Source organism: Lichenostomus cassidix, unplaced genomic scaffold (genome assembly GCF_008360975.1).
Source record: "Lichenostomus cassidix isolate B80296 unplaced genomic scaffold, HeHo_3.0 HiC_scaffold_667, whole genome shotgun sequence".
Taxonomy (NCBI): Eukaryota; Metazoa; Chordata; class Aves; order Passeriformes; family Meliphagidae; genus Lichenostomus; species Lichenostomus cassidix.
In genome coordinates, this window is record NW_028147976.1 from 1 (window position 1) to 25,731 (window position 25,731).

At 45.2% G+C, this 25,731-nt stretch overlaps 1 protein-coding gene, 1 long non-coding RNA gene and 4 other non-coding genes across 8 annotated transcripts; all 6 read right to left on the reverse strand.

The window, feature by feature from the left end:
• Positions 1-14: 14 nt before the first annotated feature.
• LOC146420473 (uncharacterized) lies at positions 15-4,009 on the reverse strand. Of its 3 annotated transcripts, XM_085048225.1 has the most exons (3): positions 3,927-4,009; positions 3,476-3,749; positions 15-382 (listed from the first exon to the last, which is right to left on the reverse strand). In XM_085048225.1, exons 1-3 carry the CDS (start codon positions 3,976-3,978, stop codon positions 313-315), a joined length of 396 nt encoding a protein of 131 aa, XP_084904351.1. In that variant the 5' UTR covers positions 3,979-4,009; the 3' UTR covers positions 15-312. The 3 variants fall into 3 exon arrangements, 1 of the variants encoding a protein (XP_084904351.1); XR_014849123.1 differs by lacking the exons at positions 15-382; positions 3,927-4,009 and adding an exon at positions 1,793-2,523 and having other exon boundaries at positions 3,476-3,831; XR_014849122.1 differs by lacking the exons at positions 15-382; positions 3,927-4,009 and adding an exon at positions 1,793-2,833 and having other exon boundaries at positions 3,476-3,831.
• LOC146420474 (U2 spliceosomal RNA) lies at positions 3,131-3,321 on the reverse strand. Its single transcript, XR_014849132.1, has one exon. It is a non-coding gene; the product is annotated as a U2 spliceosomal RNA (small nuclear RNA).
• Positions 4,010-5,401: 1,392 nt separating the features above from the next.
• On the reverse strand, positions 5,402-5,592 carry LOC146420475 (U2 spliceosomal RNA). Its single transcript, XR_014849131.1, has one exon. It is a non-coding gene; the product is annotated as a U2 spliceosomal RNA (small nuclear RNA).
• A 1,904-nt stretch (positions 5,593-7,496) lies between these two features.
• Positions 7,497-7,687, reverse strand: LOC146420476 (U2 spliceosomal RNA). Its single transcript, XR_014849130.1, has one exon. It is a non-coding gene; the product is annotated as a U2 spliceosomal RNA (small nuclear RNA).
• Positions 7,688-9,264: 1,577 nt separating this feature from the next.
• On the reverse strand, positions 9,265-9,454 carry LOC146420477 (U2 spliceosomal RNA). The gene has a single exon (XR_014849129.1). It is a non-coding gene; the product is annotated as a U2 spliceosomal RNA (small nuclear RNA).
• A 4,836-nt stretch (positions 9,455-14,290) lies between these two features.
• LOC146420478 (uncharacterized) lies at positions 14,291-24,968 on the reverse strand. The gene is made up of 3 exons (XR_014849126.1): positions 24,933-24,968; positions 18,194-18,305; positions 14,291-15,307 (listed from the first exon to the last, which is right to left on the reverse strand). It is a non-coding gene; the product is annotated as an uncharacterized LOC146420478 (long non-coding RNA).
• Between the last annotated feature and the right edge of the window lie 763 nt (positions 24,969-25,731).

Consider the following 25,731-nt stretch of genomic DNA (forward strand, 5'->3'; position numbering starts at 1 on the left):
AACCACAAGCTCCTGCTGGATGTTCTGTTCATAGTGCTTATCTTTCCGGTTATCTTTGGGGGTCACTCCCAATCTCTTGCTATGCTGGCTTCACCAGACCTCATCTGGCACAACATTGCCCTGCAAGAAACATAAAATTCCTTTTCCCAGGGGAAACCCAAACAAAACCTTTGACTACAGTTACACAACATTTTTAACCTGATAGATTTTCCAACAGTAGCCCTCAGTCACAACAATTTTCCTTCAGCAGCCTTTCATGTCATTTTGTTTCCAACATCTTTTGGAACAGAACAGATGCCATCTTTCTCTTCTCTACGCATGCCACATCACCACAATATCCTCGCAGGGACCGGCAACTCCAGCAGCAGCAAAACACCACCATCTGGAAGAGAACGCAACACACATGTCAGTCATTTCTGAACAGCTCCGCACATGTGCAAGTCCAACACGACTCACGCCGTGTCTTCATTGGCCTCCTACCCACCAGCTGCGTGCTTAAGTCCTGACCACAGGGGAGGGCTTCAGGCCTGCTCAGCAATGCCTGCACATTGCACTTTCACAGTATTATACCATTTCTCATACGGGTGCACCATCTCTGACCCCACCCACATGTCATCCCACTGCAACCAGCAATTCTAACACCTTCTAATCTTTCTCACCGCTTTGGAATATTTCCTTATGGCTCCCATCTCCAGGGCTTCTTCACACTTGCCTACAGCAAAGGCTGCCTAACAGTGCACGCACTCCATTCTCTGCGGAGTTCCAATTCCACTCCAGGGATGGTCATCACACATTCCTCATTCTTCCTCACCCAAACATTCATATCTCCCTCCACCCACAAGCTTCCCTCAAGACAGATACTTTGCACTGACCTTCAGCCAGCCGATTATATCCAGGCAAAGTTATTATTAAGTCATCTCACCTTCTGGGAGAGGTGTATGCACAGAGGCCAAAGCCTGCAGCTGCACTCCAAGTTGTCCAAGCCTCAGCATGCAGCAGGCGAAGAGGATACGCTTACAGGAAGCAGGTTTGTACCCAGTGTCCCCCAGCTCAGGGGGGAACAGGAGGCTTTTGCCTACATGCTGTCATCTCTGCTCACAGGCCATAATGCTGTGGGCTGCTGACCCATTCAGAATGAACGATTACACAACCAGTACCTCCCAAGAACCCCTTAGAGCATCTTCCTCGCTTATGTGTGACTCGGCTAAGCGGAATAGCACGTGGAACACACACTGTAAGTTACCCGCCATAGGAGCCATGCAGCATTTTGTGCCAAGGCTGACATAAACCCTACGAAGCCTCATGCAGTGCCTCACCGAGGGTGCAGGGGAGGAAGGTCAAGACAGTTACCCTTCAGTATTTAAAATGACAGATGTGCTTTCTTTCAGATGACATTGAAAGAACCAGTAAGGTTTCACTTCTTTCTTGTAGGCCACGCGAAAGCTAAATTTCTGTACATGCCTATTCTAGGAGGTGCACTTCACGGCAGCTCTCAGAATGTAGCCGCACGAATCCGGTTTAATGCTAAAGTGTTTTTCAGCAGGCCACGCGTGCGTTATGCAGTCTACACACAGGTAATAACTAAGTTCAGGTATAAAGCTTAACACCTTATTTACTGTCCAGTATTTATGAAAATATTTGGAGAAACGTGTAGCAGTTTTGAGATCGGTATTGCCAAAGTTTGTAATGTAAGAAGTGGTAGCACCATCATCCAAACCTGTATTTTTTAAAGAATTTAAAATGATGGTGTTCTGGATTGAAATAGATACAGACCTTATCTGCAATTTTTTCTATGTATTCCTACAGATTTTCCAAGCATGGGCAATCTTATGTAGGGGAAAGTAATTCATGAAGTTTTTCTATTATTTGTATCCATACCTGGAAGTTTTTATGGTACAGAATGGCATTTTCTGGGTGCATTCTGTGACATGATGAGGGAGAGGGAGAAGCAGCACTTCAGCAATTGTTCCCCAGTGCTGATCACTGCAGTCCTTTGAATCTGCATTGAAAAGAACAGATATGAGAAGGTAAGAGTAGGAAGAAAATGAGAAAAAAAAAACATCCTGAGGTAGGGAACTCCTGCAATTTTTCTGTTGTCCATTTTTTTTTTTTAGGGAAGGACACGTATCCAGGTGCCACAGTGTGTCACAGCAGAAGTAGTGGCCTTTTTGAGTTTCAGCAATAAATGATTTTTCATGTGTTGTATGTGAAGTAGCTGAAGCATGTTCCATAATTACAAAATCACAGGCTAAAACCACCTTTTTGTTAGATCTCAAAAACATTTTCTGTCTTGCAGCAAAGCTGTTTACTACCTTTATGGCCGGCCATTTATTCCCAAGCTACAGTATAGTACCCAGTGCCTTACGAATGCTGCTACCCAAGTGAGGGAGATGACTGGAATAGCTAGTGAGAAGAAAGTTTAGCAGAAAAAAGAGGAGAATTGAAAGAAGCAGCCACTGTTTCTGTGGACCATCGTGGCACTGCAGCCTTCACGTCAGTCACAGACAGGCCTGTAAGAGTTTTCTGTAAACAGCGAGAATGAAGCTCAGAAGTGCTGTGAAAGCAGGTGGTTTGACTTGCTAAAGAATAGAAAGATACGTTATGAATTGACATACTTACCCTCGCTCTGTCCACCATTCGGGTATTTCCGGTAGCACCTGCAGAAGTAGACTTGCGCTGTCCCTTTTCACTGTAACCTACTTATTAATCTCCCCGTTATTAGCGCCCTATAATAGAGCCCCTGGGAGAGGCGGGGCTAAGGCACGAGATGTTGCTGGCGCTGAGGCAGAAGGACGGACGGGATCCACAACCTACAGCGCTGCCTTCGCGGCACCTTCGGAAGCGCCACAAACCTTTTGTCACATAATAACGTCTGATATTGCGACAAGTATACATAGCAGTTAAGCAACCGCTCTCTCCTTGTTCTTTTTCACTACTGTAATGTCCCCGTGCGGGGTGCGCCGTTCCCGGAGGCACCGCATTGCCGGGAAGATGCACCGGGCGTGAGAACGAGCTCTGGGGATGACAGCAAACCCGTGCCAGAAACTCGCGGGGGGAATACCCATAGACTTGTAATGTTCAGTGTTTCCGAATGCATTCAGTCTGTGTTTGGCAGTCGAAAGGTCCCCGGTGGGGATGCACCGCTGCCGGAGGCAGTCCAATACCGGGACGATGTGCGGAGCCGAGGGAGCAAGCTTTGGACCCAACTCCCGAGCTCAAATACCCGCTTAACGTAATGTCCTCTCACCAAGGACGTACCCAAAACCGAATAAATACCTATAAACACTACACTCGATCTTAGCCAAACGGCCGAGCGGCGATGACAATTTCCTTCCCCCACTCCCGGCGGCACCCCGCTCGACAAACACACACCTCGCTGTCTCCTCCGCGCCGCCCCGCACCTCCTTTCCAGCAATTTAGAGACTCTTTCCCGCTGTGTTCCCGCACTGTCAGCACATGTTTCTGAAGCACTGACCCGAAATCACGGCGGTGCTCTGGGTCTCTAATATGCATCACCCCGCCGCTCCGGCCGGCCGCGCGGGAAGCTCGTGAGGCGCTGGGAGCTCCGGGAGAGGCGGAAAGGCTCGGGAGCTGCAGGAGATTTTTCATGGATTCTGGGGCTCGCAGCAAGGGCTCGGCGCGGCCAGCGGGGCCGGACAGGCCGGCAGAGGCACGGCGAAGGTGCCGCGCTCGGGCTTTTGGCCGCTCGAACCATGCGGTTGGATTTGCCGAGCCGGGGCTGAGAGGAGCTGCGGGGATAAATGGGGAAAAATGGAAAAAAGGTCTTTTTTCGGGGACTCAGGAAAGGCTTGAAACCCCATTTCCCCCCCGCCCCCCGGACACCGAGGCCTAAACTCTGCACATCCCCCAATAAAGCTCTTAAGATGCCATTCGCGCCGCTAAGGAATCGAGTTTGCCTGATCGACCTTCATCCGCCATGATGCCGCCGATCGCTGCGCGCAGTGATCTAATTTGCATGGCCGGACCTCTTTTCCCCAGACGCCATTCATGCGGGATTGTGCTTTAATTTGCATGACCCCGCCCCTTTACCGAGACACCGATTCACGCCACGTTTCGGCTAGTTTGCATAACTCCGCCTATTTTTCCCAAAATGCCATTCGCGCGGGAAGTAATCAAAATTAGCATAACCCCGCCCCTTTCTCCCAGGATGCCGTTCGCGCATGTGTTAATCTAAATTAGCATAACCACGCCCATTTCTCCCAGGATGCACATCGGGTATGAGGTCATGCCGATTTGCATAACCACGCCCATTTCTCCCAGGATGCACCTCGGGCATGAGGTCATGCCGATTTGCATAACCCCGCCCATTTCTCCCAGGATGCATCTCGGGCATGAGGTCATGCTGATTTGCATAACCCCGCCCATTTCTCCCAGGATGCACCTCGGGCATGAGGTCATGCCGATTTGCATAACCACGCCCATGTCTCCCAGGATGCACCTCGGGCATGAGGTAATGCCGATTTGCATAACCACGCCCCCCATGTCGCCCCGCCCCCCCCCCCCCCTCCCCCCTTCCCCTTTCCCCCCCATCGCCGCAAAGCTCCCCGACAGCCTCCTCATTTGCATTTCCCTCACGAGGCGCGGCTCGGGCCCGGCCCGCTCTGCCGGGCGGCTTCGGGACATCGGGGGTCGGGGGATTCCTCGCCCCTTTCTGGGGCTTTTCGGGGGCGGCAGAGGGACCCTCGGGGCTGCGGTAAGAGCATGGGAGGGGGGAAATCCCTGGGAGGACACGGGCAACGCCCGAAAATCCCCCAAAATTGTCGCATCGCCCCCAAAATTGCTGAGGAAACCGGGGAGGTTCCGGGGGGGCTTCAGGGAATTTTCCGGATTTGGGGACTCCCGGGATCTCCTAGGTCACCCCCAGGACCTCCCGGCCGCTGCCGAAGCGGCTCCGATGAGGTTTTGCACCGTTTTTACCTCTCAAATAAACAAAATCCGTGTTTTTAAAAAGAATCGAGATCTTTATTTGCATCGTAGCAACATCCGCGATCGAAGAGCTGCAAAAAAGAGACCCGCGCGGCTCCCCGCCCCGCTCCTCACCTCCCTCACGGATTTATTTGGTAAAACTGCCCAAATCCCCTCCCCGATTCATTTAAACAACATTATTATCCTTTATTTCCCTCAGAAAAAGTTTAAACTCACCCGGAAAGCGGCGAAAGCACGGAGTTTAACCCAAAAAAGTGCGCGCGGGAGGGGCCGCCATCTCGCGGCACCTGCGAGGGGAGAGGGGAGAGAATCACCGCCGCCCGAGCCTGGCAGCCGCTCGGGAGGCGGAGAAGCGTTATTTCAGCAGAAAAGGGTGGGCGATAGCGCGGGACAGCTTCGGCAATCCCCACTATTTCTGATTTTAATCTGTTTTTAACCAAGCAAAGGTCCCTGGCGAGGGTGCACCGTGCCCGGAGGCACCCCAATACCGGGACGATGCGCGGGGCGGAGGAAGCAAACTCCGCATGCAACTCCCGAGCACTAAAAGGCGTTTCATACAGACTCCTCTGATCGACGACGAATCAAATATTGAACTGATAAAAACAATTACTATATTTACTCTTAGCCAAAGAGCCGAGAACCGATGCCAGTTATCTCCCGCGCTCCCGCCCGCACCCCGCTCGCCTCATGCACAGTTCACGGCGACCTTTTCTCCGCCCTCCAGCTCTCTCGCAGCTCTTCCCGCGCCCTTTCCCGCTCGCCTGCCGCCCTTTCCGCCCGCGCTGCTGGGGCGCTGAGCCTCAAATCCCCCAAAAATTCGTGACCGCGCCTCAATTTCCCGTGGTGCCGTTCGCTGAGCGACTTCTAAACTTTGCATAGCCCCGCCCATTTCTCCCAGGATGCACCTCGGGCATGAGGTCATGCCGATTTGCATAACCCCGCCCATTTCTCCCAGGATGCACCTCGGGTATGAGGTAATGCCGATTTGCATAACCCCGCCCATTTCTCCCAGGATGCACCTCGGGCATGAGGTCATGCCGATTTGCATAACCCCGCCCATTTCTCCCAGGATGCACCTCGGGCATGAGGTCATGCCGATTTGCATAACCACGCCCATTTCTCCCAGGATGCACCTCGGGCATGAGGTCATGCCGATTTGCATAACCCCGCCCATGTCTCCCAAGATGCACCTCGGGCATGAGGTAATGCCGATTTGCATAACCCCGCCCATTTCTCCCAGGATGCACCTCGGGCATGAGGTCATGCCGATTTGCATAACCCCGCCCATTTCTCCCAGGATGCACTTCGGGCATGAGGTCATGCCGATTTGCATAACCCCGCCCATTTCTCCCAGGATGCACCTCGGGCATGAGGTCATGCCGATTTGCATAACCCCGCCCATTTCTCCCAGGATGCACCTCGGGTATGAGGTCATGCCGATTTGCATAACCCCGCCCATTTCTCCCAGGATGCACTTCGGGCATGAGGTCATGCCGATTTGCATAACCCCGCCCATTTCTCCCAGGATGCACTTCGGGCATGAGGTCATGCCGATTTGCATAACCCCGCCCATTTCTCCCAGGATGCACCTCGGGCATGAGGTCATGCCGATTTGCATAACCCCGCCCATTTCTCCCAGGAGGCACTTCGGGCATGAGGTCATGCTAATTTGCATAACCACGCCCTCCTCCCCCAGCCGCCGCAAACCCCGCCCATAGCCTCCTCATTTGCATTTCCCTTACGAGGCGCGGCTCGGGCCCGGCCCGCTCTGCCGGGCGGGTTCGGGACAGCGGGGGTCGGGGGATTCCTCGCCCCTTTCTGGGGCTTTTCGGGGGCGGCAGAGGGACCCTCGGGGCTGCGGTAAGAGCAGGGGAGGGGGGAAATCCCGGGGAGGACACGGGGAACCCCCGAAAATCCCTCAAAATTGTCACATCGCCCCCAGAATTGCTGAGGAAACCGGGGAGGGTCGGGGGGGGGGGCTTCAGGGAATTTTCCGGCTTTGGGGACTCCCGGGATCTCCTAGGTCACCCCCAGGACCTCCCGGCCGCTGCCGAAGCGGCTCCGATGAGGTTTTGCACCTATTTTACCTCACAAATAAACAAAATCCGTGTTTTCAAAAAGAATCGAGATCTTTATTTGCATCGTAGCAACATCCGCGATCGAAGAGCTGCAAAAAAGAGACCCGCGCGGCTCCCCGCCCCGCTCCTCACCTCCCTCACGGATTTATTTGGTAAAACTGCCCAAATCCCCTCCCCGATTCATTTAAACAACAGTATTATCCTTTATTTCCCTGAGAAAAAGTTTAAACTGACCCGGAAAGCGGCGAAATCACGGAGTTTAACCCAAAAGAGTGCGCGCGGGAGGCGCCGCCGTCTCGCGGCACCTGCGAGGGGAGAGGGGAGAGAATCACCGCCGCCCGAGCCTGGCAGCCGCTCGGGAGGCGGAGAAGCGCTATTACAGCAGAAAAGGGTGGGCGATAGTGCGCGACAGCTTCGGCAATTCCCACTATTTCTGATTTTAATCTGTTTTTAACCAAGCCAAGGTCCCCGCCGGGGTGCATCGGACCCAAAGGCAATGAAATACCGGGACGATGCGCGGAGCGGTAAACACAAGCTCCAGATCTAACTCCCGAGCCCATAATCCCGCTTAATGCAAAGTCCTCACATCGAGACCATATCAGCTATCAAACTGATAAGAACAAATACTCCACTACATCTTAACCAAAAGGCCGAGAAGCGATGCCAGTTATCTCCCGCGCTCCCGGCCGGACCCCGCTCGCCTCATGCACAACTCACGGCGACCATTTCTCCGCCCTCCAGCTCTTTCCCAGCTCTTCCCGCGCCAATTCCCGCTCGCCTGCCCCCCTTTCCGCCGCGCTGCTGCGGCGCTGAGCCTCAAATCCCCAAAAATTCGTGACCGCGCCTCAATTTCCCGTGGTGCCGTTTGCTGAGCGAGCTCTTAAATTTGCATAGCCCCGCCCATTTCTCCCAGGATGCACCTCGGGCATGAGGTCATGCCGATTTGCATAACCCCGCCCATTTCTCCCAGGATGCATCTCGGGTATGAGGTCATGCCGATTTGCATAACCCCGCCCATTTCTCCCAGGATGCACTTCGGGCATGAGGTCATGCCGATTTGCATAACCCCGCCCATTTCTCCCAGGATGCACCTCGGGCATGAGGTAATGCCGATTTGCATAACCCCGCCCATTTCTCCCAGGATGCACCTCGGGCATGAGGTAATGCCGATTTGCATAACCCCGCCCATTTCTCCCAGGATGCACCTCGGGTATGAGGTCATGCCGATTTGCATAACCACGCCCATTTCTCCCAGGATGCACTTCGGGCATGAGGTCATGCCGATTTGCATAACCCCGCCCATTTCTCCCAGGATGCACTTCGGGCATGAGGTCATGCCGATTTGCATAACCCCGCCCATTTCTCCCAGGAGGCACCTCGGGCATGAGGTAATGCTAATTTGCATAACCACGCCCTCATCTCCCAGCCTCCGCAAACCCCGCCCATAGCCTCCTCATTTGCATTTCCCTTACGAGGCGCGGCTCGGGCCCGGCCCGCTCTGCCGGGCGGGTTCGGGACAGCGAGGGTCGGGGGATCCCTCGCCCCTTTCTGGGGCTTTTCGGGGGCGGCAGAGGGACCCTCGGGGCTGCGGTAAGAGCAGGGGAGGGGGGAAATCCCGGGGAGGACACGGGGAACGCCCGAAAATCCCCCAAAATTGTCGCATCGCCCCCAAAATTGCTGAGGAAACCGGGGAGGGTCGGGGGGGGCTTCAGGGAATTTTCCGGCTTTGGGGACTCCCGGGATCTCCTAGGTCACCCCCAGGACCTCCCGGCCGCTGCCGAAGCGGCTCCGATGAGGTTTTGCACCTATTTTACCTCACAAATAAACAAAATCCGTGTTTTTAAAAAGAATCGAGATCTTTATTTGCATCGTAGAAACATCGGCGATCGAAGAGCTGCAAAAAAAAAGCCGTGCGGCTCCCCGCCCTGCTCCTCGCCTCATTCACGTGTTTATTTCATAAAACTGCCCCAAATCCCCTCCGAGATTCATTTAAACAACATTAATATCCTCTATTACCCTGATATAAATCGGAAACCCCCTCAGAAAGCGGCGAGATCCCCGAGTTTAACCCAAATAGCACGCAAAAGCACGGCACCCTGCGAGGGGCAGGGAGGAGAGAATCACAGCCGCTCGAGCTTTGTAGCTTCACAGGGGTCGGGAGAGCTGCTGTTTACCTTTAAGTATGGATAATCACGTTCACTTGGATTTAAATGTGTTTTTAACCGACCAGAGGCCCCCGGCGGGGTGCACCGTTCCCGGAGGCACCGCAATACCTGAACCACGCGCGGAGCGGAGGGAGCAAGCTCCGGATCCAAGTCCCGAGCCCAAAAATCCTGTAATATAAAGTCCTCCCATCGAGGCCGTATCAGATATTGAACTGATAAGAATAGATACTACACTTGATCTTAGCCAAAAAGGCGAGGAACGATACACAGGGAATTCCAAAGGCGGTCCCCAGCCGCTCTCGCCCCTGACTCGCCCACCGCCCTCGCGTTGTTCCCGAGCTCCTCCCACGCTGCATTCCGCGCTCCCCTGCCCGCGCCTCACAAGCACAGAGCCCTGGAACCCCGCAAATCTCACAGCCACCCTTCCGAGCAGCCCCTTTGTGCTGTGACTGTTGAATCCGCACAGCCCCGCCCCTGGCTCTCCCTCCCGTCCGCATTCGGGTTCCGCCCCGGCAAAGAGGGGGCGCCGGGGGAGGCGCCGGGGGAGGCGCCGGGGGAGGCGCCGGGGGAGGCGCCGGGGGAGGCGCCGGGGGAGGCGCCGGGGGAGGCGCCGGGGGAGGCGCCGGGGGAGGCGCCGGGGGAGGCGCCGGGGGCGGCGCCGGGGGAGGCGCCGGGGGAGGCGCCGGGGGAGGCGCCGGGGGAGGCGCCGGGGGAGGCGCCGGGGGAGGCGCCGGGGGAGGCGCCGGGGGAGGCGCCGGGGGAGGCGCCGGGGGAGGCGCCGGGGGAGGCGCCGGGGGAGGCGCCGGGGGAGGCGCAGGGGGAGGCGCCGGGGGAGGCGCCGGGGGAGGCGCCGGGGGAGGCGCCGGGGGAGGCGCCGGGGGAGGCGCCGGGGGAGGCGCCGGGGGAGGCGCCGGGGGAGGCGCCGGGGGAGGCGCCGGGGGAGGCATTGCGGCCGCGGGGGCGGGCGGGAGCGGAGCCGCAGCTGCCGGTGCGGGTTGTGTCCCTGCGGGCAGCGGCAGCGTGTCTGTGAATCGTCCCCAAAGCCGCCTGCCTTCCCGCGCCCCGCTGAGCCTGCTCGGGTGTCTGTTGTGGGTTTGAGACAGGACCCTTGCCAGGAGGACGCACGAAAAAGGGTAAACAGGCTTTAAGCTTAAAGTTGCAAAAAGTGTTTAATTACTTAACAGAATTGGAGGATAGATGTAAGGTAAAAATATATTTTTTATACATTATTTTGTTCACACCCCTCCCTCCCTCTTACGAACTTATAGTATTCACCCCCTTTCCTCCTCTACAATCCCCGAGCCAGGTGGGGGGGGGGCAGGGTGTGGGGTCTCTTTTCAGTTTACAGAGCAGATTTTCAAATTTACTCATTACTACAGTTTTTCTACTATAAATACTCTTTATCTCTGCTTGTTTTTCTCTCTCTTCAGACAGTTTTCTGCTCTCACCCCTACCCTCTTAAGAAGCAGTCTCTGCACTCACCCCCCCCCCTTTTTTCTCTCTTTGCAAACTAGCAACACAGACAGGGGGCAGGTTGAGGGGTCTTCTGGTTAGTTTAATCAGGAAAAGAGGTTTTCTACTTAGCCAGGGGTCCTTCTCACGAGAGACAGTCCTCTAGGAACTTCTTTGGTGTGGGTCCAATCTCATGAGCAACATCCCGCCCGAATTTTTGTTGTAACATGAGTTTTTTGTCTATAAGGTGCTGTGCAGACTCTCCCGAGCTGAGGTTAGGCTGCTTCTATGCCAGGAGCAAGGCTTATCTCTCTCAGTTAAGGCCTTTTGCAGTTTTAACTCTTAGATGAGACTCCCACTGGTTTACAGTCTTTTTTAGGCATCTACCTCCTCCTCTGGAGAGAGCTGTGGGTGTATTTTTGCATCTTTACAGATTTCATGGGTTGCAGGAGGAATTTCTGACTCCCCCATAGTTTCTATTACGGCTAGCAGAAAGTTTCAGCTCTGGTGCCGGAAGCACTGGAGCACTTCTTTCTCCCCCCTTCTTCACTGACTTTGGCACTTTCTATGCTGTTCTCCCTCACATATTTTCACCTGCACCTCCTCCTCCTCCAACTACAAAGTGAAAGAAGTGCGCGCCTGCTTTGTTTTGACTTTTTTTTAAATATGTTTTCACAGAGGCGTAACTAGCACCTTTAATTGGCCCAAACTTGGCCGGCAGCATGTCTATTACTTTCAGAGCCATCAGAGATTGGCTCTGCTGGACTTGATGTAAAAACTTCCAGAACTTGCACTCAGGACACACAGGAGCCATTTTTGTGCTACACCCCACCCCTCAGACACCTCCCTAGGCCTACTAGAACAGCTTCTGAGGGGCTCAAATTTCTCTTAGATGTTAAAAACACTTCGCTGATGTTTTGGGCCAATCAAAACCACCACAGTGTCCCAGCGGGGTCCTGTCAGGGACAGATCACCTTTGCTTTTTCTAAGGTCTGTGATGAATAGTTTAGAAAAGTGGCAGCGAGATTTTTCGTAATTGTAATTTATTTGCGTTTGAAGTGTGAAGCGTGTGTCATTGTTTTGTGCTTTTTAGCAGTTTCCATGCTAGGATAAATGCGGTGGAAGAAGGCAAATGAAGCCAAGAGGCTGGACTAGGATGCTGCAGGCCCATGACAAGCACAGGTCAGAAAATAATTAAAACCCCAGGTTATAAAAATACCAAAGTAAAAGCCCAAAGGGTATTGTGAGCTGCTAGACTGTGCTCAGAGAAATCCCAAACACCTGTCCTGTTTTCCTATTGTCAGTTGAACATGCAAAAATATAAGAGTTGCCCCAAGGATCCTGTCAGTGGGAGGTGGTCATGGGATAAGCTGTTTTTGAAGGCATTTTCCACACCCTTAAAAGTGTGGATAGGTGTAGCGTTCGGTACGAGCCGGGCTGCAGTTGCATTCCAAAAAGTGTGTTCTTCGGTCACTAAAATTTCTGGGTTTTTGGTTGGTTTTCCTGAAAAATGCCTTGTATCCCTCTGAGCTTTGCTTTGCAAAGCACTGAATGATTTTTATGGTTCTGCAGGGACCTCTGCCTGGAATGTCCTGGGTGTCCCGGTTCAGCTGCCTAGGGTGGCACGAAGGTGGTGCTGAAGATGCCAATCATCACCGGCCTGGATAAATTTTGGCCGCAGGAGCTGCCAGCAGCAGGCTGTTCAGAGCCAGAGCTTGCCAGGATGGCAAGACTGTCATTGTTGCAGTCCCCAAAGCAGTATCCAACGTGAGTAGTTGCAGAGCTCTCTAAAAGAAGTGTGCCATTTGTTACGGTTTTGGGCCCAGTGGGTCTAAGGTGGCTTTTATTAAACTGGAGAGCTGGATTTTTTAGTCCTGCTGAGAGAGTTCAGCGTCACCTTATGAAGCAAGGAAAAGCTGCGTGGTAAGCGCAGGCTGATGCAATTTATTTTAGCTTATTACTCCCCATGATTCCTTTAATAAATAAACTCCCAATGAAAAGTGTGAATGTGTTAATTATTTCTCTGTTTGATCAGCAATAGAATGCATTAGTAAACATTTGTGGGAGAGGCATGGGGAGCAGCAGAAGGGAGAAGGGTGTGGGAGACAGAGCCCGGTCCCAAGGTGGGTTGCTGGCGGTGGCATAGGAGGGGATGTCAGAGAGATACAGGTAAATGTGTACAGGGTGCAGAGCCCCAGGGTAGTGCCTCTGCTGGGGGAGTGAGAGCATGTCCAGGATAGGTGGGGTATGGAGCAGTGAGCCCTAACCGGGATGGGGGGTGAACCCGTGGGCCACGGGCAGAGTCCTGGCTACCATGTGAATTGTCACCACACAAGGTTAGTGGAGCCGAAGGTCACCCCAGGAGAGGTGCAGCCCCCAGTCCCTATTGCTGAGTCCCACCACAGGCTTACAAAACCAGGATTTGGGCTCCAGAGCTGACAGGTGTCGTGTTGTCCAGGGCAGCACTTGGCACCACAGGGCTGTAGGGGGCTGTGGAGTGGGTGGGGGGCCGTGGCCCGTTAGCTGAAAGGAAGGATGAGTGAGAGGTATTGAGGGCAGTTGGTGATGCAGCCGTCTGCATCCCAGAGTCCCATCCAAACCCACCGCTTTCAGAGTGTGCCTAAGAACATCTGCCATGTAATCTTGTGCCTGCAGGAGGAATTTTTGCCAGGGCAGCTGTGTCTAACCCCAAGGTGAACCTATATCCCATACGGGCCTAGGTAGGATCTGGGCTGGCGACAGCCGTGGTATAGTTGCCTGTGATCCCCCAGAACCCAGATTTGAGGTCAGAATTTGCAATTTTTGTAATGTAAGAAGGGGTAGCACCAAAGCCAGAAGTTTTTAAAAGTTCAAAGTGTGTCTGTTCAGCATTGAAATGGATACATACTTGATCAGGAGAGTTTTTTAATGTATTTTGTTAGATTTTACAGACATGGGGAATTTCTTTGAAGGCATAGAATTTCATTTATTTAGTGTATTGTTTGTATGAATACCCGGAGGTTTTCTACAGCTACAGAGCGGCATCTCGCGTCTGGATTTTGTTCCACGGTGAGCCAGAGGGAGAAGCAGCACTTCCCAAATTCTTCTGGAGCAGTGGTAATTGCAGTCCTTTAAACATGCATTAAAAAGGCAACATGTGAAATGGGAAGAGCAATTAGGAAAAGAGGAAAAAGAAATGTTGAGCTAGGGAGGTGTTGCCATTTTTCTGCTGTTCCTTTATGACAGTGATCTTGTAGGCAGTAAGAAAAGTATTAGGATTTGAATAACGGAGGGTATGAAATGGAGCTAAAGTGTAGGTAAGGAAAGGAAAATGTTATTGTAAAATCTTCCTTGGGGCACCATGCAGATGAGGCAGAGAGAGAAAGAGTAATGTGTGTCCTGCATAAGCTTGTCCATGCAAGGCCAAAGCAGATAGAAGATTTTAAAGTGCAAACACAAGTGTTGTGTATATAAATGAACCAATTAAAGAGCTTAACTTATAAGGCAGGATGATATATAGGACAAAATGTAAAAAAAGAATAAATAGATCTATTAGCTGTTCTGTACAAAGTCTAATCAGATATTAGATATTAATGTAAAGAGAGGTTTGATATGAGTAGATGTGTAAGGTTAGAGTGTAGAAGTCTGACGTAATATTGAATTGTCAAAATATACAAGTTGAACATTGTAAATATGTGGCTTGTGTCTTAGGAGAGGTTCCGTAAGTGTCAATGGATTTGTAAGTATTTTCTCTATAATAAGTGCAAATAGATATAATGTAAATAGATGAGTGTAAGTATATAAAAGTTTAGGGGGTGGGAATAAGAAAACAGTTTTGAGAAAAGGTTTCGTTGTATCGCTTCATAAATAGTGGAAGATTTCCGTTTCTCAGAAGGTCCAAACAGTAGAATGTTTTTCATAGAGCGCACAGACCGATGCAGCCAGAATCCAAAAGTGTGCAGATTGTCAGGGGCATAAAGAAAATCCAAAAGCCATAATTTTCATGTTGAGGAAAAGCACTGGAGCGTCCTCACATGTAGAATTTTGAAAAAGCAACCTCCTTGTCTGGAAATTTCACATTCTAGATACGGAAAAAAGCACCAGGCTGCCAAACACAGCAGGGTGTGGTGACAGTCGGTCAGTTTGGAGGTATGGCCGTGGGTGATCTGGTGCTGGGGCAGTTAGACAGCAGGGTGTGGTGACAGTGGGTCAGTTTGGAGGTACGGTCGTGGGTGACCCGGCGCCAGGTCAGTTAGCCAGAGCGCTTTGATTATCGTGGGTGCATCTGCTGCCACCGGTTACCTGGGGAGTTCCACTGCTGCTGGGGAGTTCCACTGCTGCTGTCATTGCCACCACGGGCCTTGGCCTCGTCCTGGCTCAGAGGTCGTTCTTCCTGGCTTTTCTTTGCCGCCTCCCCAAAGTGCTGCTGCCTCCCTCTCCACCCTGCCCTGCTGTGGCCAGCTGCAGCGTGCAGAGGGTGTTGTGGCTGTGCTCTGCCGGGTTCCCCGTGTGGAAGCAGAGAAGCTGCAGTGGTGGCAGCATCAGTCCTTGCAGGAGATCCTGCATTCATTGGGGTCAAGTGGCTGTCTTGACAGTGGTGAAGATTCTTGAGAGCTCTTATGCTGTCAGGTACTCCCCAGAGCGTGTCCTCGAGGTAGAGCAAAGGAGATGTGGCCACGGTCATTGCTGTGGGGGAAGAAGAGATTTGATGTGGTTATTGTCCTCGCTTCCTTTAATATCAGTAGTGCAGTATTTCTATAGATGTGGTGTCCTGAAGCAGGAGTTACAGGTGTTGTTGTGGGTAGTGAATAATTGAAATGAATGTAAAGAATGGATTGTTATGATTGCTATCAGTATAGCTTGGTGTTCTTAGTCCCACAGCAGGTTTGTAAAAGGTTCAAACAGTCCTTTTTTTTCCCAGAAAACCTGACTGAGTGGAGTGAGGTAACACAGAGGCGATATAGTGTATCTTGAGGCTCGTTATGAAGTGTTGTCAGATGGTTTTTACGATGTGAGGAGGCATTTGCCACGGTGTGCAGGTCAGAAGGGTGGAAAAGTTTGTTACGTGTGTAAAAGAGGCACCGTTTGCAGCCAGGTTCCAAATGTGGTATTGTACCTGAAAAGTGTGCATGCTGCAGGAATCCTGTCAGATGAAAGGTGTAAAGAAGCAGAGGTCTGTGTGCACTTGGATTCCTCCAAACTGCCTATCTTACACGAGAGTGGTGATGTGCCATTCCCATGGAAAAGAGCCATTGTTGCCCCCAGGTTCCCATGGGGAAATGTGGGATTTTGTATTGTAAAGCTGTGCAAATGTCAGGATTTGTGCCAGACAGAAGCTGCTAGGAGGTCGGCCTGAGGCTGGCCTTGGACTCCTGGGTGTGTTGTGCCCAGTGTGTGCTAGCTGTTGAAAAGAGGCAGTGGTTTGAGCCAGGTTTGATCAGCAGGAAGAGGGAGGGAGATCACACTTATGAGCAATGATGAAAACCTTTTCAGGGAAGAGATGTCAGAGTCCTATTTCAAAGAATAAATATCTTGTGTGGCTTACGTGGCAAATAAGAAAAATAGATGAAGGACGTCTTGCCACTGAATTCTAAAGAAGTCAACAGTGAAGGTGCTGACATATAAACCTGAGTTTTCTCCCTAGGTTTTGAGAAGGATCCCTGTCAGACTGCAGCATCTCAGGCTAACCTAATACCAGAACTGTGGTGACCAGAGAGGTGTTAATTGCATAAAGGGAAGCAAAGTATTGCTCATATGTTTTGGTCACAGTGACATGAGTTCATCCACACCAAACAGTTCTATCAGAAGCGTGGCCTGGGCTGCCCACATGTTCAGATGGAACAATTGTACAACCACCACCTGCAAATGTTCCCTTTGGGATAATATTTTTTAAACTTTTTTTACTTTTTTTTTTACTTGCTTCTCTCTGATCTGGCCGAATGGTACAGTGAGTGGAACAGAGGCTGAGAATCGGCCACCATGTGAGCTGTGTGGCATTTCCTACTGTGGTTGAAGTAAACCTTCTGAACCATATTTCAGTGTGTCATACAGGGAACAGGGGAGGATGGTTATTGCAGTTATTGTTTCCTCAGCAACATGAGATATGTTATTCCTTTAACATGGCATTGAAAGAGTTAGCAAAACTATTTTTTTTTCTCTTAGGCCATTTGAAAGCCAAATTTCTGTACATGGATAATTGATGAGGTGCAGTTCTGTAAGGCTCATGTAACGGAGCCTTACGAATCAGAATTAATCCTGAAGTGTATTTCTGCAGGCTATGCACGTGGTATGCAGTTCACACACAGGTAATAAGCATGTGCAGGTATAAGGCTAAGCACCTTATGTACTGTCCAGTATTAGATAAAATATTTGGAGACATGTGTACCAGTTTTGAGGTCAGCATAGCCACATTTGTAATGTAGGAAGTGGTAGCAACATCATCCAAACCCTGAAGTTTTCAAGAGTTTAAAGCGATGCTGTTCTGTATTGAAATTGATACACTTGATGTGCCAATATTTCTATGTATGAACCCAGATTTGCAAAGCATGGGAACTGTTCTCCAAGGGAAAGTATTTCATGAATTTTTTCTACTCTTTCTAGCCATACCTGGTGGTTTGTGCACCGATGGACCGGCACCTTCCGACTGGATTCCGTGCTCTGATGAGCAAGGTAGGGAAGCAGCAGTTCACAAGTCCTTCTGCAGCAGTGAGAATTGCAGGCCCTTAAAGGTGCATGGAAAAGAGCAGCTATGAGATGGGAAGAGCAAATAGATAAAGAGTGAAAAACAACATCTTGAGCTAGGGAAGTTCTACAATTTTTCTGTTGTCCATTTATGATTGTGCTCTTCCACGTACTAGAAAAAGTTTCAGGATGTAAAGAATTTAGAGAATGAAATGGAAATGAAATAGAGGGTATCAAAGCAAAAAGGCCCTGCTAAATATTCTTTGGGAAACTATGGCCATGAATGAGAGAGAGAAAGAACAAGGAGTTTCCTGAATGAATTTACAGAAAACAAATCCCAGTGCCTCTTTCTAGGTAAGTGTGGACATTGGCTATGTTGTAAAAGAGGAACTGTAATTTTCAGAAGTATGCAGAGGTATGAATAAAAAGCTCTAACCAAGTGCAAAATGTCAGAGGTACAGGCTTCCAAGCTTCCCTCAGGTGCAGTTTTCTGTGCTTGGTACCAGCAAGCCAGGGAAGAGGGAAAGAACTTTGAGTTTTTTTCCTTAGGGAAGGACATGTGTCCAGGTGCCTGCAGTGCATTGTTGCTTCAGAAGTGTCGTTTTTGAGCCTCACTATCAGTAAGAAGTAATTGTTCACGTGTTGTTGCTGGAGTAGCTGAAGCATGTTCCATAATTACCAAATGCAGGCAAGCCAGCTCTTGCAGGAATATTGAAAAGATCATCTGCCTTGCAGCAAAGCTGTTGTCTACCTTTCTGGGTGGACATTTATAGCCAATGCCCAGTACACAGTGCCTTCCGAATATAGTTATGAAAATGAAGGAGATGACCTAGATAGATAGTAAAAAGGAAGTGTTGCATTGAAGAAAGGATAATTGAAGAAAGCACCCACCTTTCATGTGGATCATCACAGAGCTGTAGCCACAATGTCAGGCCTGTAAGAATTTCTTGCCAAGAGTCAGAATGGAGTTCAGAAGTGCTGTAGAAGCAGGTGGTTTGACTTGCTAAAGAAGAGAAAGAAATGATATGAATTTACCCAATGTGGAAGGCTTTGTACATTTTTTTTCTTTTTGCAGGTATTAATGTAGTGTCCTGCAACAAGAAAAAAAGGGTAGGGAGGGGTCAGGCAATAAATGTGTTTTGGGTTAATGATACAACTTTTTTTTTTTTTGAGAGTGAAGGGTTTTGATATTTTTTTTTTTATTTTTAATAGAATTTTTTAGATGGAAGTGAAGAAAAAGTTATTTATTTAATAAAATTACGCAGAGTGTTTTATAAGGCACAGGGGAAGGGAAAAAAATAAGGTGAAAGGTAGTTATTTAATTTGATTAAAAAGTGGTTTTTTTAGACATAGTTTTTTTTTTTTTTTTTGTTCCCCACCCGGGGCCGGGTGGAGTTTTTTTGGAGAGTTTTGTTGTTTTTTGGGTTTTTTGGGTGTTTGGGTGGTAAAGTAGATTGAAGAGAAGGGGTTTAAATGAGGAAAAAGAAGAAGAATGGAAAAAATGGGAATAGAGTTTATTTTGATTTTTGTTTAGTATGTAGTTTTTGCTGGGTGATGAATTTTTTTTGGAGTAAGGTTTGGAGAAAATGTTTTTAAAATAACTTGTGGTTTTTTTTGTGGCTGGGTGTAGTTAAAGAGATAGGATTATATATTTTTATATCTTTTTTTTTGGGGTATATAAGTCAATGATAGGGGATAAAGGATTATTATATTATTAATTTGAGATATTTTATTTTTTTATTTTATAGTGTTGGTTTAAGGTTTATTTTAATATTTTTTAATTTTAAATATATATATATATACACATATATATATAAAATTATGTATAAATAATGTTATGAATGGTGAATGGTGGTATGTTGTTATTTTAATTTTATATGTGGTTTTTATTTAAAATTAAATTTTTTTGAGGGATATATTGTGTTTTTTATTTTTTTGTATTATTTATTAAGTATATTTTGGTTTTTGGGTAAAGATAATTTTATGGATGGGTTTGTTTTTATGTGAGGTAGAATTAATTTAGATCGTTTTTTTTAACAAGTTTTTGGTATGTATTGTTGGGATTTTATTTTTATTTATTGTATGTAGAAGTTTAGATTGGGTAGGATTTGTTTGGTTGATGGAGCCTCGGGTATTGATTAATTAGGTGGTTTTTGTTAAATGTTGTTTTTAATTTTTATAAGTTTTTTTATTTAATGTTTTTAGGGTGGTTTTTAATAGTTTATTATATTGTATTATTTTGTTAGTGGTTGGTGTATGATAGGGAATGTGGTATATTTATTTAATGTTATGGTTTTTAGTTTAGTTGTTTATGAGGTTATTTTTAAAATGAGTTTTGTTATTTGATTTAATTTTTTTAGGGGTATTATGTTTTTATAGGATTTGGTTTTTAAGGCCTAGGATGGTGTTATGAGTAGTGGTATGAGGTATAGGGTAGGTTTTTAGTTATTTAGTGGTGGTTTTTATTATTGTGAGTATATAGTGTTTGTTATGGTGGGTTTGAGGTAGTGTGATGTAATTAATTAGTTAGGTTTTTTTATATTTATATTTTGATTCTTTTTTATTATATTATAGGGGTTTTATTTGTTTGGTTTGTTTGATGGTAGTATATGTTTTATAGTTATGGATAATTTGAGAGATGTAGTTTATGGTTAGATTTATTTTTTGGTTTTGTGTTTATTTATAGGTGGTATTTTTGTTTTGATGGTTTGAGGTATTATGGGTTTATTGAGTTAGGAATAAATTTTTTTTATGTTGTTAATTTAAGTTTATTTGGGATATTTTTATTTTTGTAGTTTGATTTATTTGTTTATTGTTTTGGTGTTTTTTATTAGTTTGATTTTTGGGGATATGGGTGTTTATATGGTGGATTTTTATAGGTAGTTTTTTTGTTTGGTTAGCGATGTTTTTTTATTTTTTAGTTGTTTAAATTGGTTTTTTTATGTTGTTAATTAGGTTTTTTTTATTTTTTTAGTTAATTTTATAGAGTATTGGTTATTATTTATGAATTAGTATAAAGGTAGAGTTTTGGTTATTTTTTTTTAGTAATGTTTAGGGTTAATTGAATGGTTTTGAGTTTAGTGAATTGGCTTGATTTACTTTTTTTTTTTAGTTTTTGTAATTTGTTGTGTGGGGTTTTATACAGTTGTTTTTTATTTTTGTTTTGTTTTTATAAGATGATAGGAATTATTAGTGAAAAGAGTGTAGTGTGTTTTATTTGTTGGTAGTTGGTTGTATGGTGGGTTTTTTTTTGCATGGGTTATTTGTTTTAGTTTTTTTTTTTAGTTAGATTAAAATTTTTATTTTTAGGTTAATTTGTAATTATTTTTAAAATTTTAGGGTGATTTAGATTTTTTTATACGGGTGCGCTGTGTGATAAGGGTAATTTATTTGCTTTATGTGCTATTGGTGGTATGATGAGTAGAGGGAATTTTTGTTTTAAATATTTATTTTAGTATTGGTAGTTGAGGTGTTAGGAGTTGTGTTTTTGTGTTAATTATTTTTGAGGTAGTTTGGATTTTTTTATATGTTAGGATTTTTTTTTTTGTTGGGGTGTAGTTGGTTTTAGATTTTTTGTAATTTTGGTTTTAAAATTTTAGTGGTTGGTTTTGGGTTTTATTAGGTATTTTTTGTTAAAGGTTTTAGGATAGGTTATGGTTTTTAGTTGTAGAGTAAAGTACATTTTTTACTTTTGGTTTTGTTTTGATTGGGTTAAGGGTTATTGTATGAGTAATTTTTTGTTTGATTTGAGTGAAGGTTTGTTGTTTAGGGTTTTAGTGGAAATTATTTTTTTATGGGTAATTAGGTAGAGAGGATTTATAATTTGGCTGTACTCAGGGATGTGTATTTTTTAAAAGTTTATTGTTTTTAGGAAAGTTTGTGGGGTTTTTTTTGTTGGTTGGGGGGATATTGTGATGATTTCATTGATAATTTTAGTAGGAATTTGATGTTGTTTATTTTGTTATTTTATTTTTAGGAATTGGATTTTTTTGGTAGGTTTTTTGATTTTGTTTTTTTTATAGTGAAATTGGTTTTTAGGAGAATTTGGATTTTTTTTTTTTGTGTTTTTTTATATAATGATGTTATTAATGTATTGTAAATGTTTTGGAGTTTTATTTTTTTTAATGTAGTTTGGATTAGTTTATGATAAATGGTGGGATTGTGTTTTTATTTTTGGGGTAATTTGTTTTAGGTGTATTGTATGTTTTTTTAGGTGAAAGTAAATTGAGGTTTGTATTTTGTTGTTAGAGGAATGGAGAAAAATGTATTTGTAATGTTAATAGTAGTATATTATTTTGTTGCTTTGGATTTTAGTTTATATTGGAGTTTTAGTATGTTTGGTATAGTAGTATTTAGAGGTGGAGTTATTTTATTTAAGGTATGGTAGTTTATAGTTAATTTTTTTTTTTTTTTTTTAGATTTTTGTATAGGTTAGATGGGGTTGTTAAAGGAAGAATGGGTTTTGTTGATTATTTTTTGGTTTTTTAGTTTATGGATTAGTTTGTGAATGGGAATTACGGTATTACGAGTTGTTTGGTATTGTTGGCGGTGTGTAATTGAGGTGTAATTGGTATTTGTTGGTTTTTTTTTTAGGAGTTTTATTGTAGATGGGTTTTTTGATAGTTTAGGTAAGGTGTTTAATTGTTTTATGTTTTTTGTTTTTACAGTAGTTATTTTAAATGTTTATTTGAGTTTTTTTGGGTTTTTGAAATATTTATTTTGGCGGAAGTTTATATTTAAAATATATGGAGTTTTTGGGTTAGTTATAATGGAATGGTTTTTTTATTTTTTTTTAGTTAGGTTTATTTTAGTTTTTATGAGGGTTAAGTTTTGTGATTTTTTTGTAATGTTGGAAATAGAAATAGGTTTTGTTTTTATATGTTGTGATGGTATTATTGTGTATTGTGTATTAGTGTTAATTAAAGTTTTGTATTTTTGTGGTTTTGATGTGTTAGGTTATTGAATTTATACTGTTTAAAAAATTTGGGTTTTTTTGGTTTTTATTTGGTTAGAGGTAGGGTTTTTTTAATTATGGTGGGTATTTGTGTTAGAGGTTTTTTTAAGGGAATTAGATATATTGAGTTATTTTTTTTTTGGTGGAGTTTTTTTTTTGAGTTTTTTTTTTTTTTTAATTTACGTATTTGTTGTGTTAGGATAGCAGTGGGTTGTTTATTTTATTTGTTTATGTTTTTTTTATTGTTATATAGGAAATATTATAATTTATGTTGAGGGATATATTTAGTTTTTATAGCTGAGGAGTGTTTGCGTGGGGTAGTAGAATTTTTGGTTTGTATTGTTGAGATTTGGAGAAGGTTGTTTTAAATTTTTTTATTGAGTTTTTTATGATTTATTTTATTTTATTTTTTAGTTTTTGTAGATTTGTTTTTATAGTTGAGATTTTTGTATTTATTGGGTTATGTATGATATTTGTATATGTTTGGAGTTTTTTTGTTATATTATGTATAGTTTTATGTTTGTTATTTTGTTTTATAATGGTTAAAGTAGAAGTATATTTTGATGGTTTAAGTTTTAGGAGTTTTTGTTATATTATAGGTGTATATTTTATTTTATTTGGGTTTATAATTGGATTTGGGTTTGTTATGTTTTTTGAGAAGATAATTTTTATTATTGTTATTTTTTTAAGCGTTGAATTTTTTGTTTTATAGTTTTTTATTGAGTTTGTTGTGAATAGAGATTGTTGGGATGTAGGTATTTTTTTTTTGTAGTTTTGATAGTTCGTTTTTAGAGGTTGTTGTAGTTAGGTTTATTTTGTATAGTTTGGTTGATATTTGGGTTACGTGATATAGTTTTTAAATGTTTTGTTTTAGTAGGATTTAGAAGTGTAATATTGTTTGTAGTATTTTAAAGATGGATTAATTAATTAATTATAGATTTATTATTTTGTTGGATATAATTTTTTTTAGGTTGTGAAGGTTTTTTATATTTATGGATTTAATAATGATTTTTGATTTAGTTGTTGGTTTTGAGGGTCCCTCCCTATTGTTATTTGGGTGATTAGTTTTAAATTGGGTTTTTTTGTTTTTTGTAATAGGAGTAATTGTTATTGGTTTAGGTTTTTTATTTTTTGTTTTATAATATTTGATAGTGTATGATAAGTATATGTTAGGGTTTAATATATTGTATTGTAGTTGTTTTTGTATTTTTTTTTTTAGATTTTTTTTACTTTAGTTGGTTTTGGGATTTGTTTAGGGGGAAATTTTTAGTTTATTGGATTAGAGAATTTTTTTTAAGTTTTATTTATGTTTTTTTATATTTTATATTATTTAATTTTTTTTATATTTGGATTAGGTGTTTGGTTTTGTTTAGTTTTTTTTTTTTTAGTTTTTATTTTGGTAAAATTGAATATTATATACATGGAAATTTTTAGGTAAAGTATTTGTATAATTAAGTTAATGGTTTTTTTTAACATTTAGGAAAAATTGAATATTTTTAAAAGTTGATATACTAGATTTAAAGGGAAAGAGATGGGTGAGGAGTTAGGAAGTTTCACTCTACTTTTTTAACAGGTTGGGTAATATTATTAATAAAACTCTAAAACAGGTTACTAAAACTAGAGGAGGAAATTAACAGAGCATGTACATCTTTAACTGTTTTTCATATTTTTTTACAGATTGTTAGTATTACACACATTACTATAACAAGTTGGAGTTGTGTCTCTGATTGGTGGAAATTATACATTAGGGACAGGATTGTTTTTACTTGTTGGTAGGGAAATAAATTTATGTGCTAAACAGTATTATATTAAATAATTTTTTATCAAACAGCATAGTGATTATTGATGGTTGTAATTTAATATCAAGCGTTTAAAACTAGAATGTAATTATTAGGGTTTTTTTTTTCTTTTTTTAATTTTATAAAAGGTGTAGAACAAGTAATTAAGGCCCCGTAAATTGGGCGCCAAATATGTCGCGGGTTAATGATAAGATTTTCTTTTTTTTGAGAGTGAAGGGTTTTGACACTTTTTTTTTTACTTTTAACAGAATTTTTTAGATGGAAGTGAAGAAAAAATTATTTATTTAATAAAATTACGCAGAGTGCCTTATAAGGCACAGGGGAAGGGGAAAAAACAAGGTGAAAGGCAGTTATTTAACTTGATTAAAAAGTCTTTTTTTCAGACGCAGTTTTTCTCTTTTTCGCCCCCCACCCGGGGCCGGGTGGAGCTTTCTGGAGAGCTCTGCTGTGTTTTGGCTTTTTTGGGTCTCCGGGTGGTAAAGCAGATCGAAGAGAAGGGGTCCAAACGAGGAAAAAGAAGAAGAATGGAAAAAACGGGAATAGAGCTCACCCTGACCTTTGTCCAGCACGCAATTTCTGCCGGGCGACGAATCCTCCCCCGGAGCAAGGCTTCGAGAAAATGTTTTCAAAACAACTCGCGGTTTTTTCTGCGGCTGGGTGCAGTTAAAGAGATAGGACTACACATTTTTACACTTTTTTTTTTTTTTGGCATATAAGCCAACGATAGGGGATAAAGGATTATCATGCTGGACGGCACCCCATTTTCGGAGCGGTCCGTGGGGAGTGGTGTCCCGCGGGGCCCCGAGCCGGCGGCGCCGCTCTCCCTCCCCGGGCTGGGGGCCGCCGGGTCAGCTCCCCCCCCCGCCCCCGCTCCGACCTGTGTCGCCGCCGCCGCCGCCGCCGCCATACGCTGCGTGCCGAGGGCCTCTTTTGAGGAACCGGAAGAGGCGGGGGGGGGGCCATATAGTCGACCGCGCCGGTGCCCGCCCCGGCACACGCGGATCCCGCCAGCCCCACGCGCCGTCCACAGCACCGCACGCTTCAGCAGAAGCCCGCAAAGCCCGGAAAATGCTGCGGTGGCACCCTCGGACTCCGCATTTTGTTCAGGCGGCACAGTGGACGCATATTGCCTCAGAGAAGACCCCGCGGCCGCCCTTTTTGAACTCTGCAACACTGCGCATGTGCGAACGATGCCGACGCCATTTTTGTAGTCCAATGCACTGCGCATGTGCGAACGATGCCGACGCCATTTTGGCACTCCACTGCACTGCGCATGTGCGAACGATGCCGACGCCATTTTGGTAGTTCACTGCACTGCGCATGTGCGAACGATGCCGACGCCATTTTGGTAGTTCACTGCACTGCGCATGTGCGAATGATGCCGACGCCATTTTGGTAGTTCACTACACTGCGCATGTGCGAATGATGCCGACGCCATTTTGGTAGTTCACTGCACTGCGCATGTGCGAATGATGCCGACGCCATTTTGGTAGTTCACTGCACTGCGCATGTGCGAATGATGCCGACGCCCTTTTGGTAGTTCACTGCACTGCGCATGTGCGAATGATGCCGACGCCATTTTGGTAGTTCACTGCACTGCGCATGTGCGAATGATGCCGACGCCATTTTGGTAAATCACTGCACTGCGCATGTGCGAATGATACCGACGCCATTTT

Excerpts from the sequence above, each read along its gene's own strand:
- LOC146420473 (XM_085048225.1), bottom strand. The coding sequence starts at position 3,978 with ATGCAAATTAGATCACTGCGCGCAGCGATCGGCGGCATCATGGCGGAT. Across the intron at positions 3,750-3,926 it reads CGGCATCATGGCGGATGAAG|CTCCTCTCAGCCCCGGCTCG; the intron begins GTCGATCAGGCA and ends TTATCCCCGCAG. Across the intron at positions 383-3,475 it reads GAGCACCGCCGTGATTTCGG|ATGGTGGTGTTTTGCTGCTG; the intron begins GTCAGTGCTTCA and ends GTTCTCTTCCAG.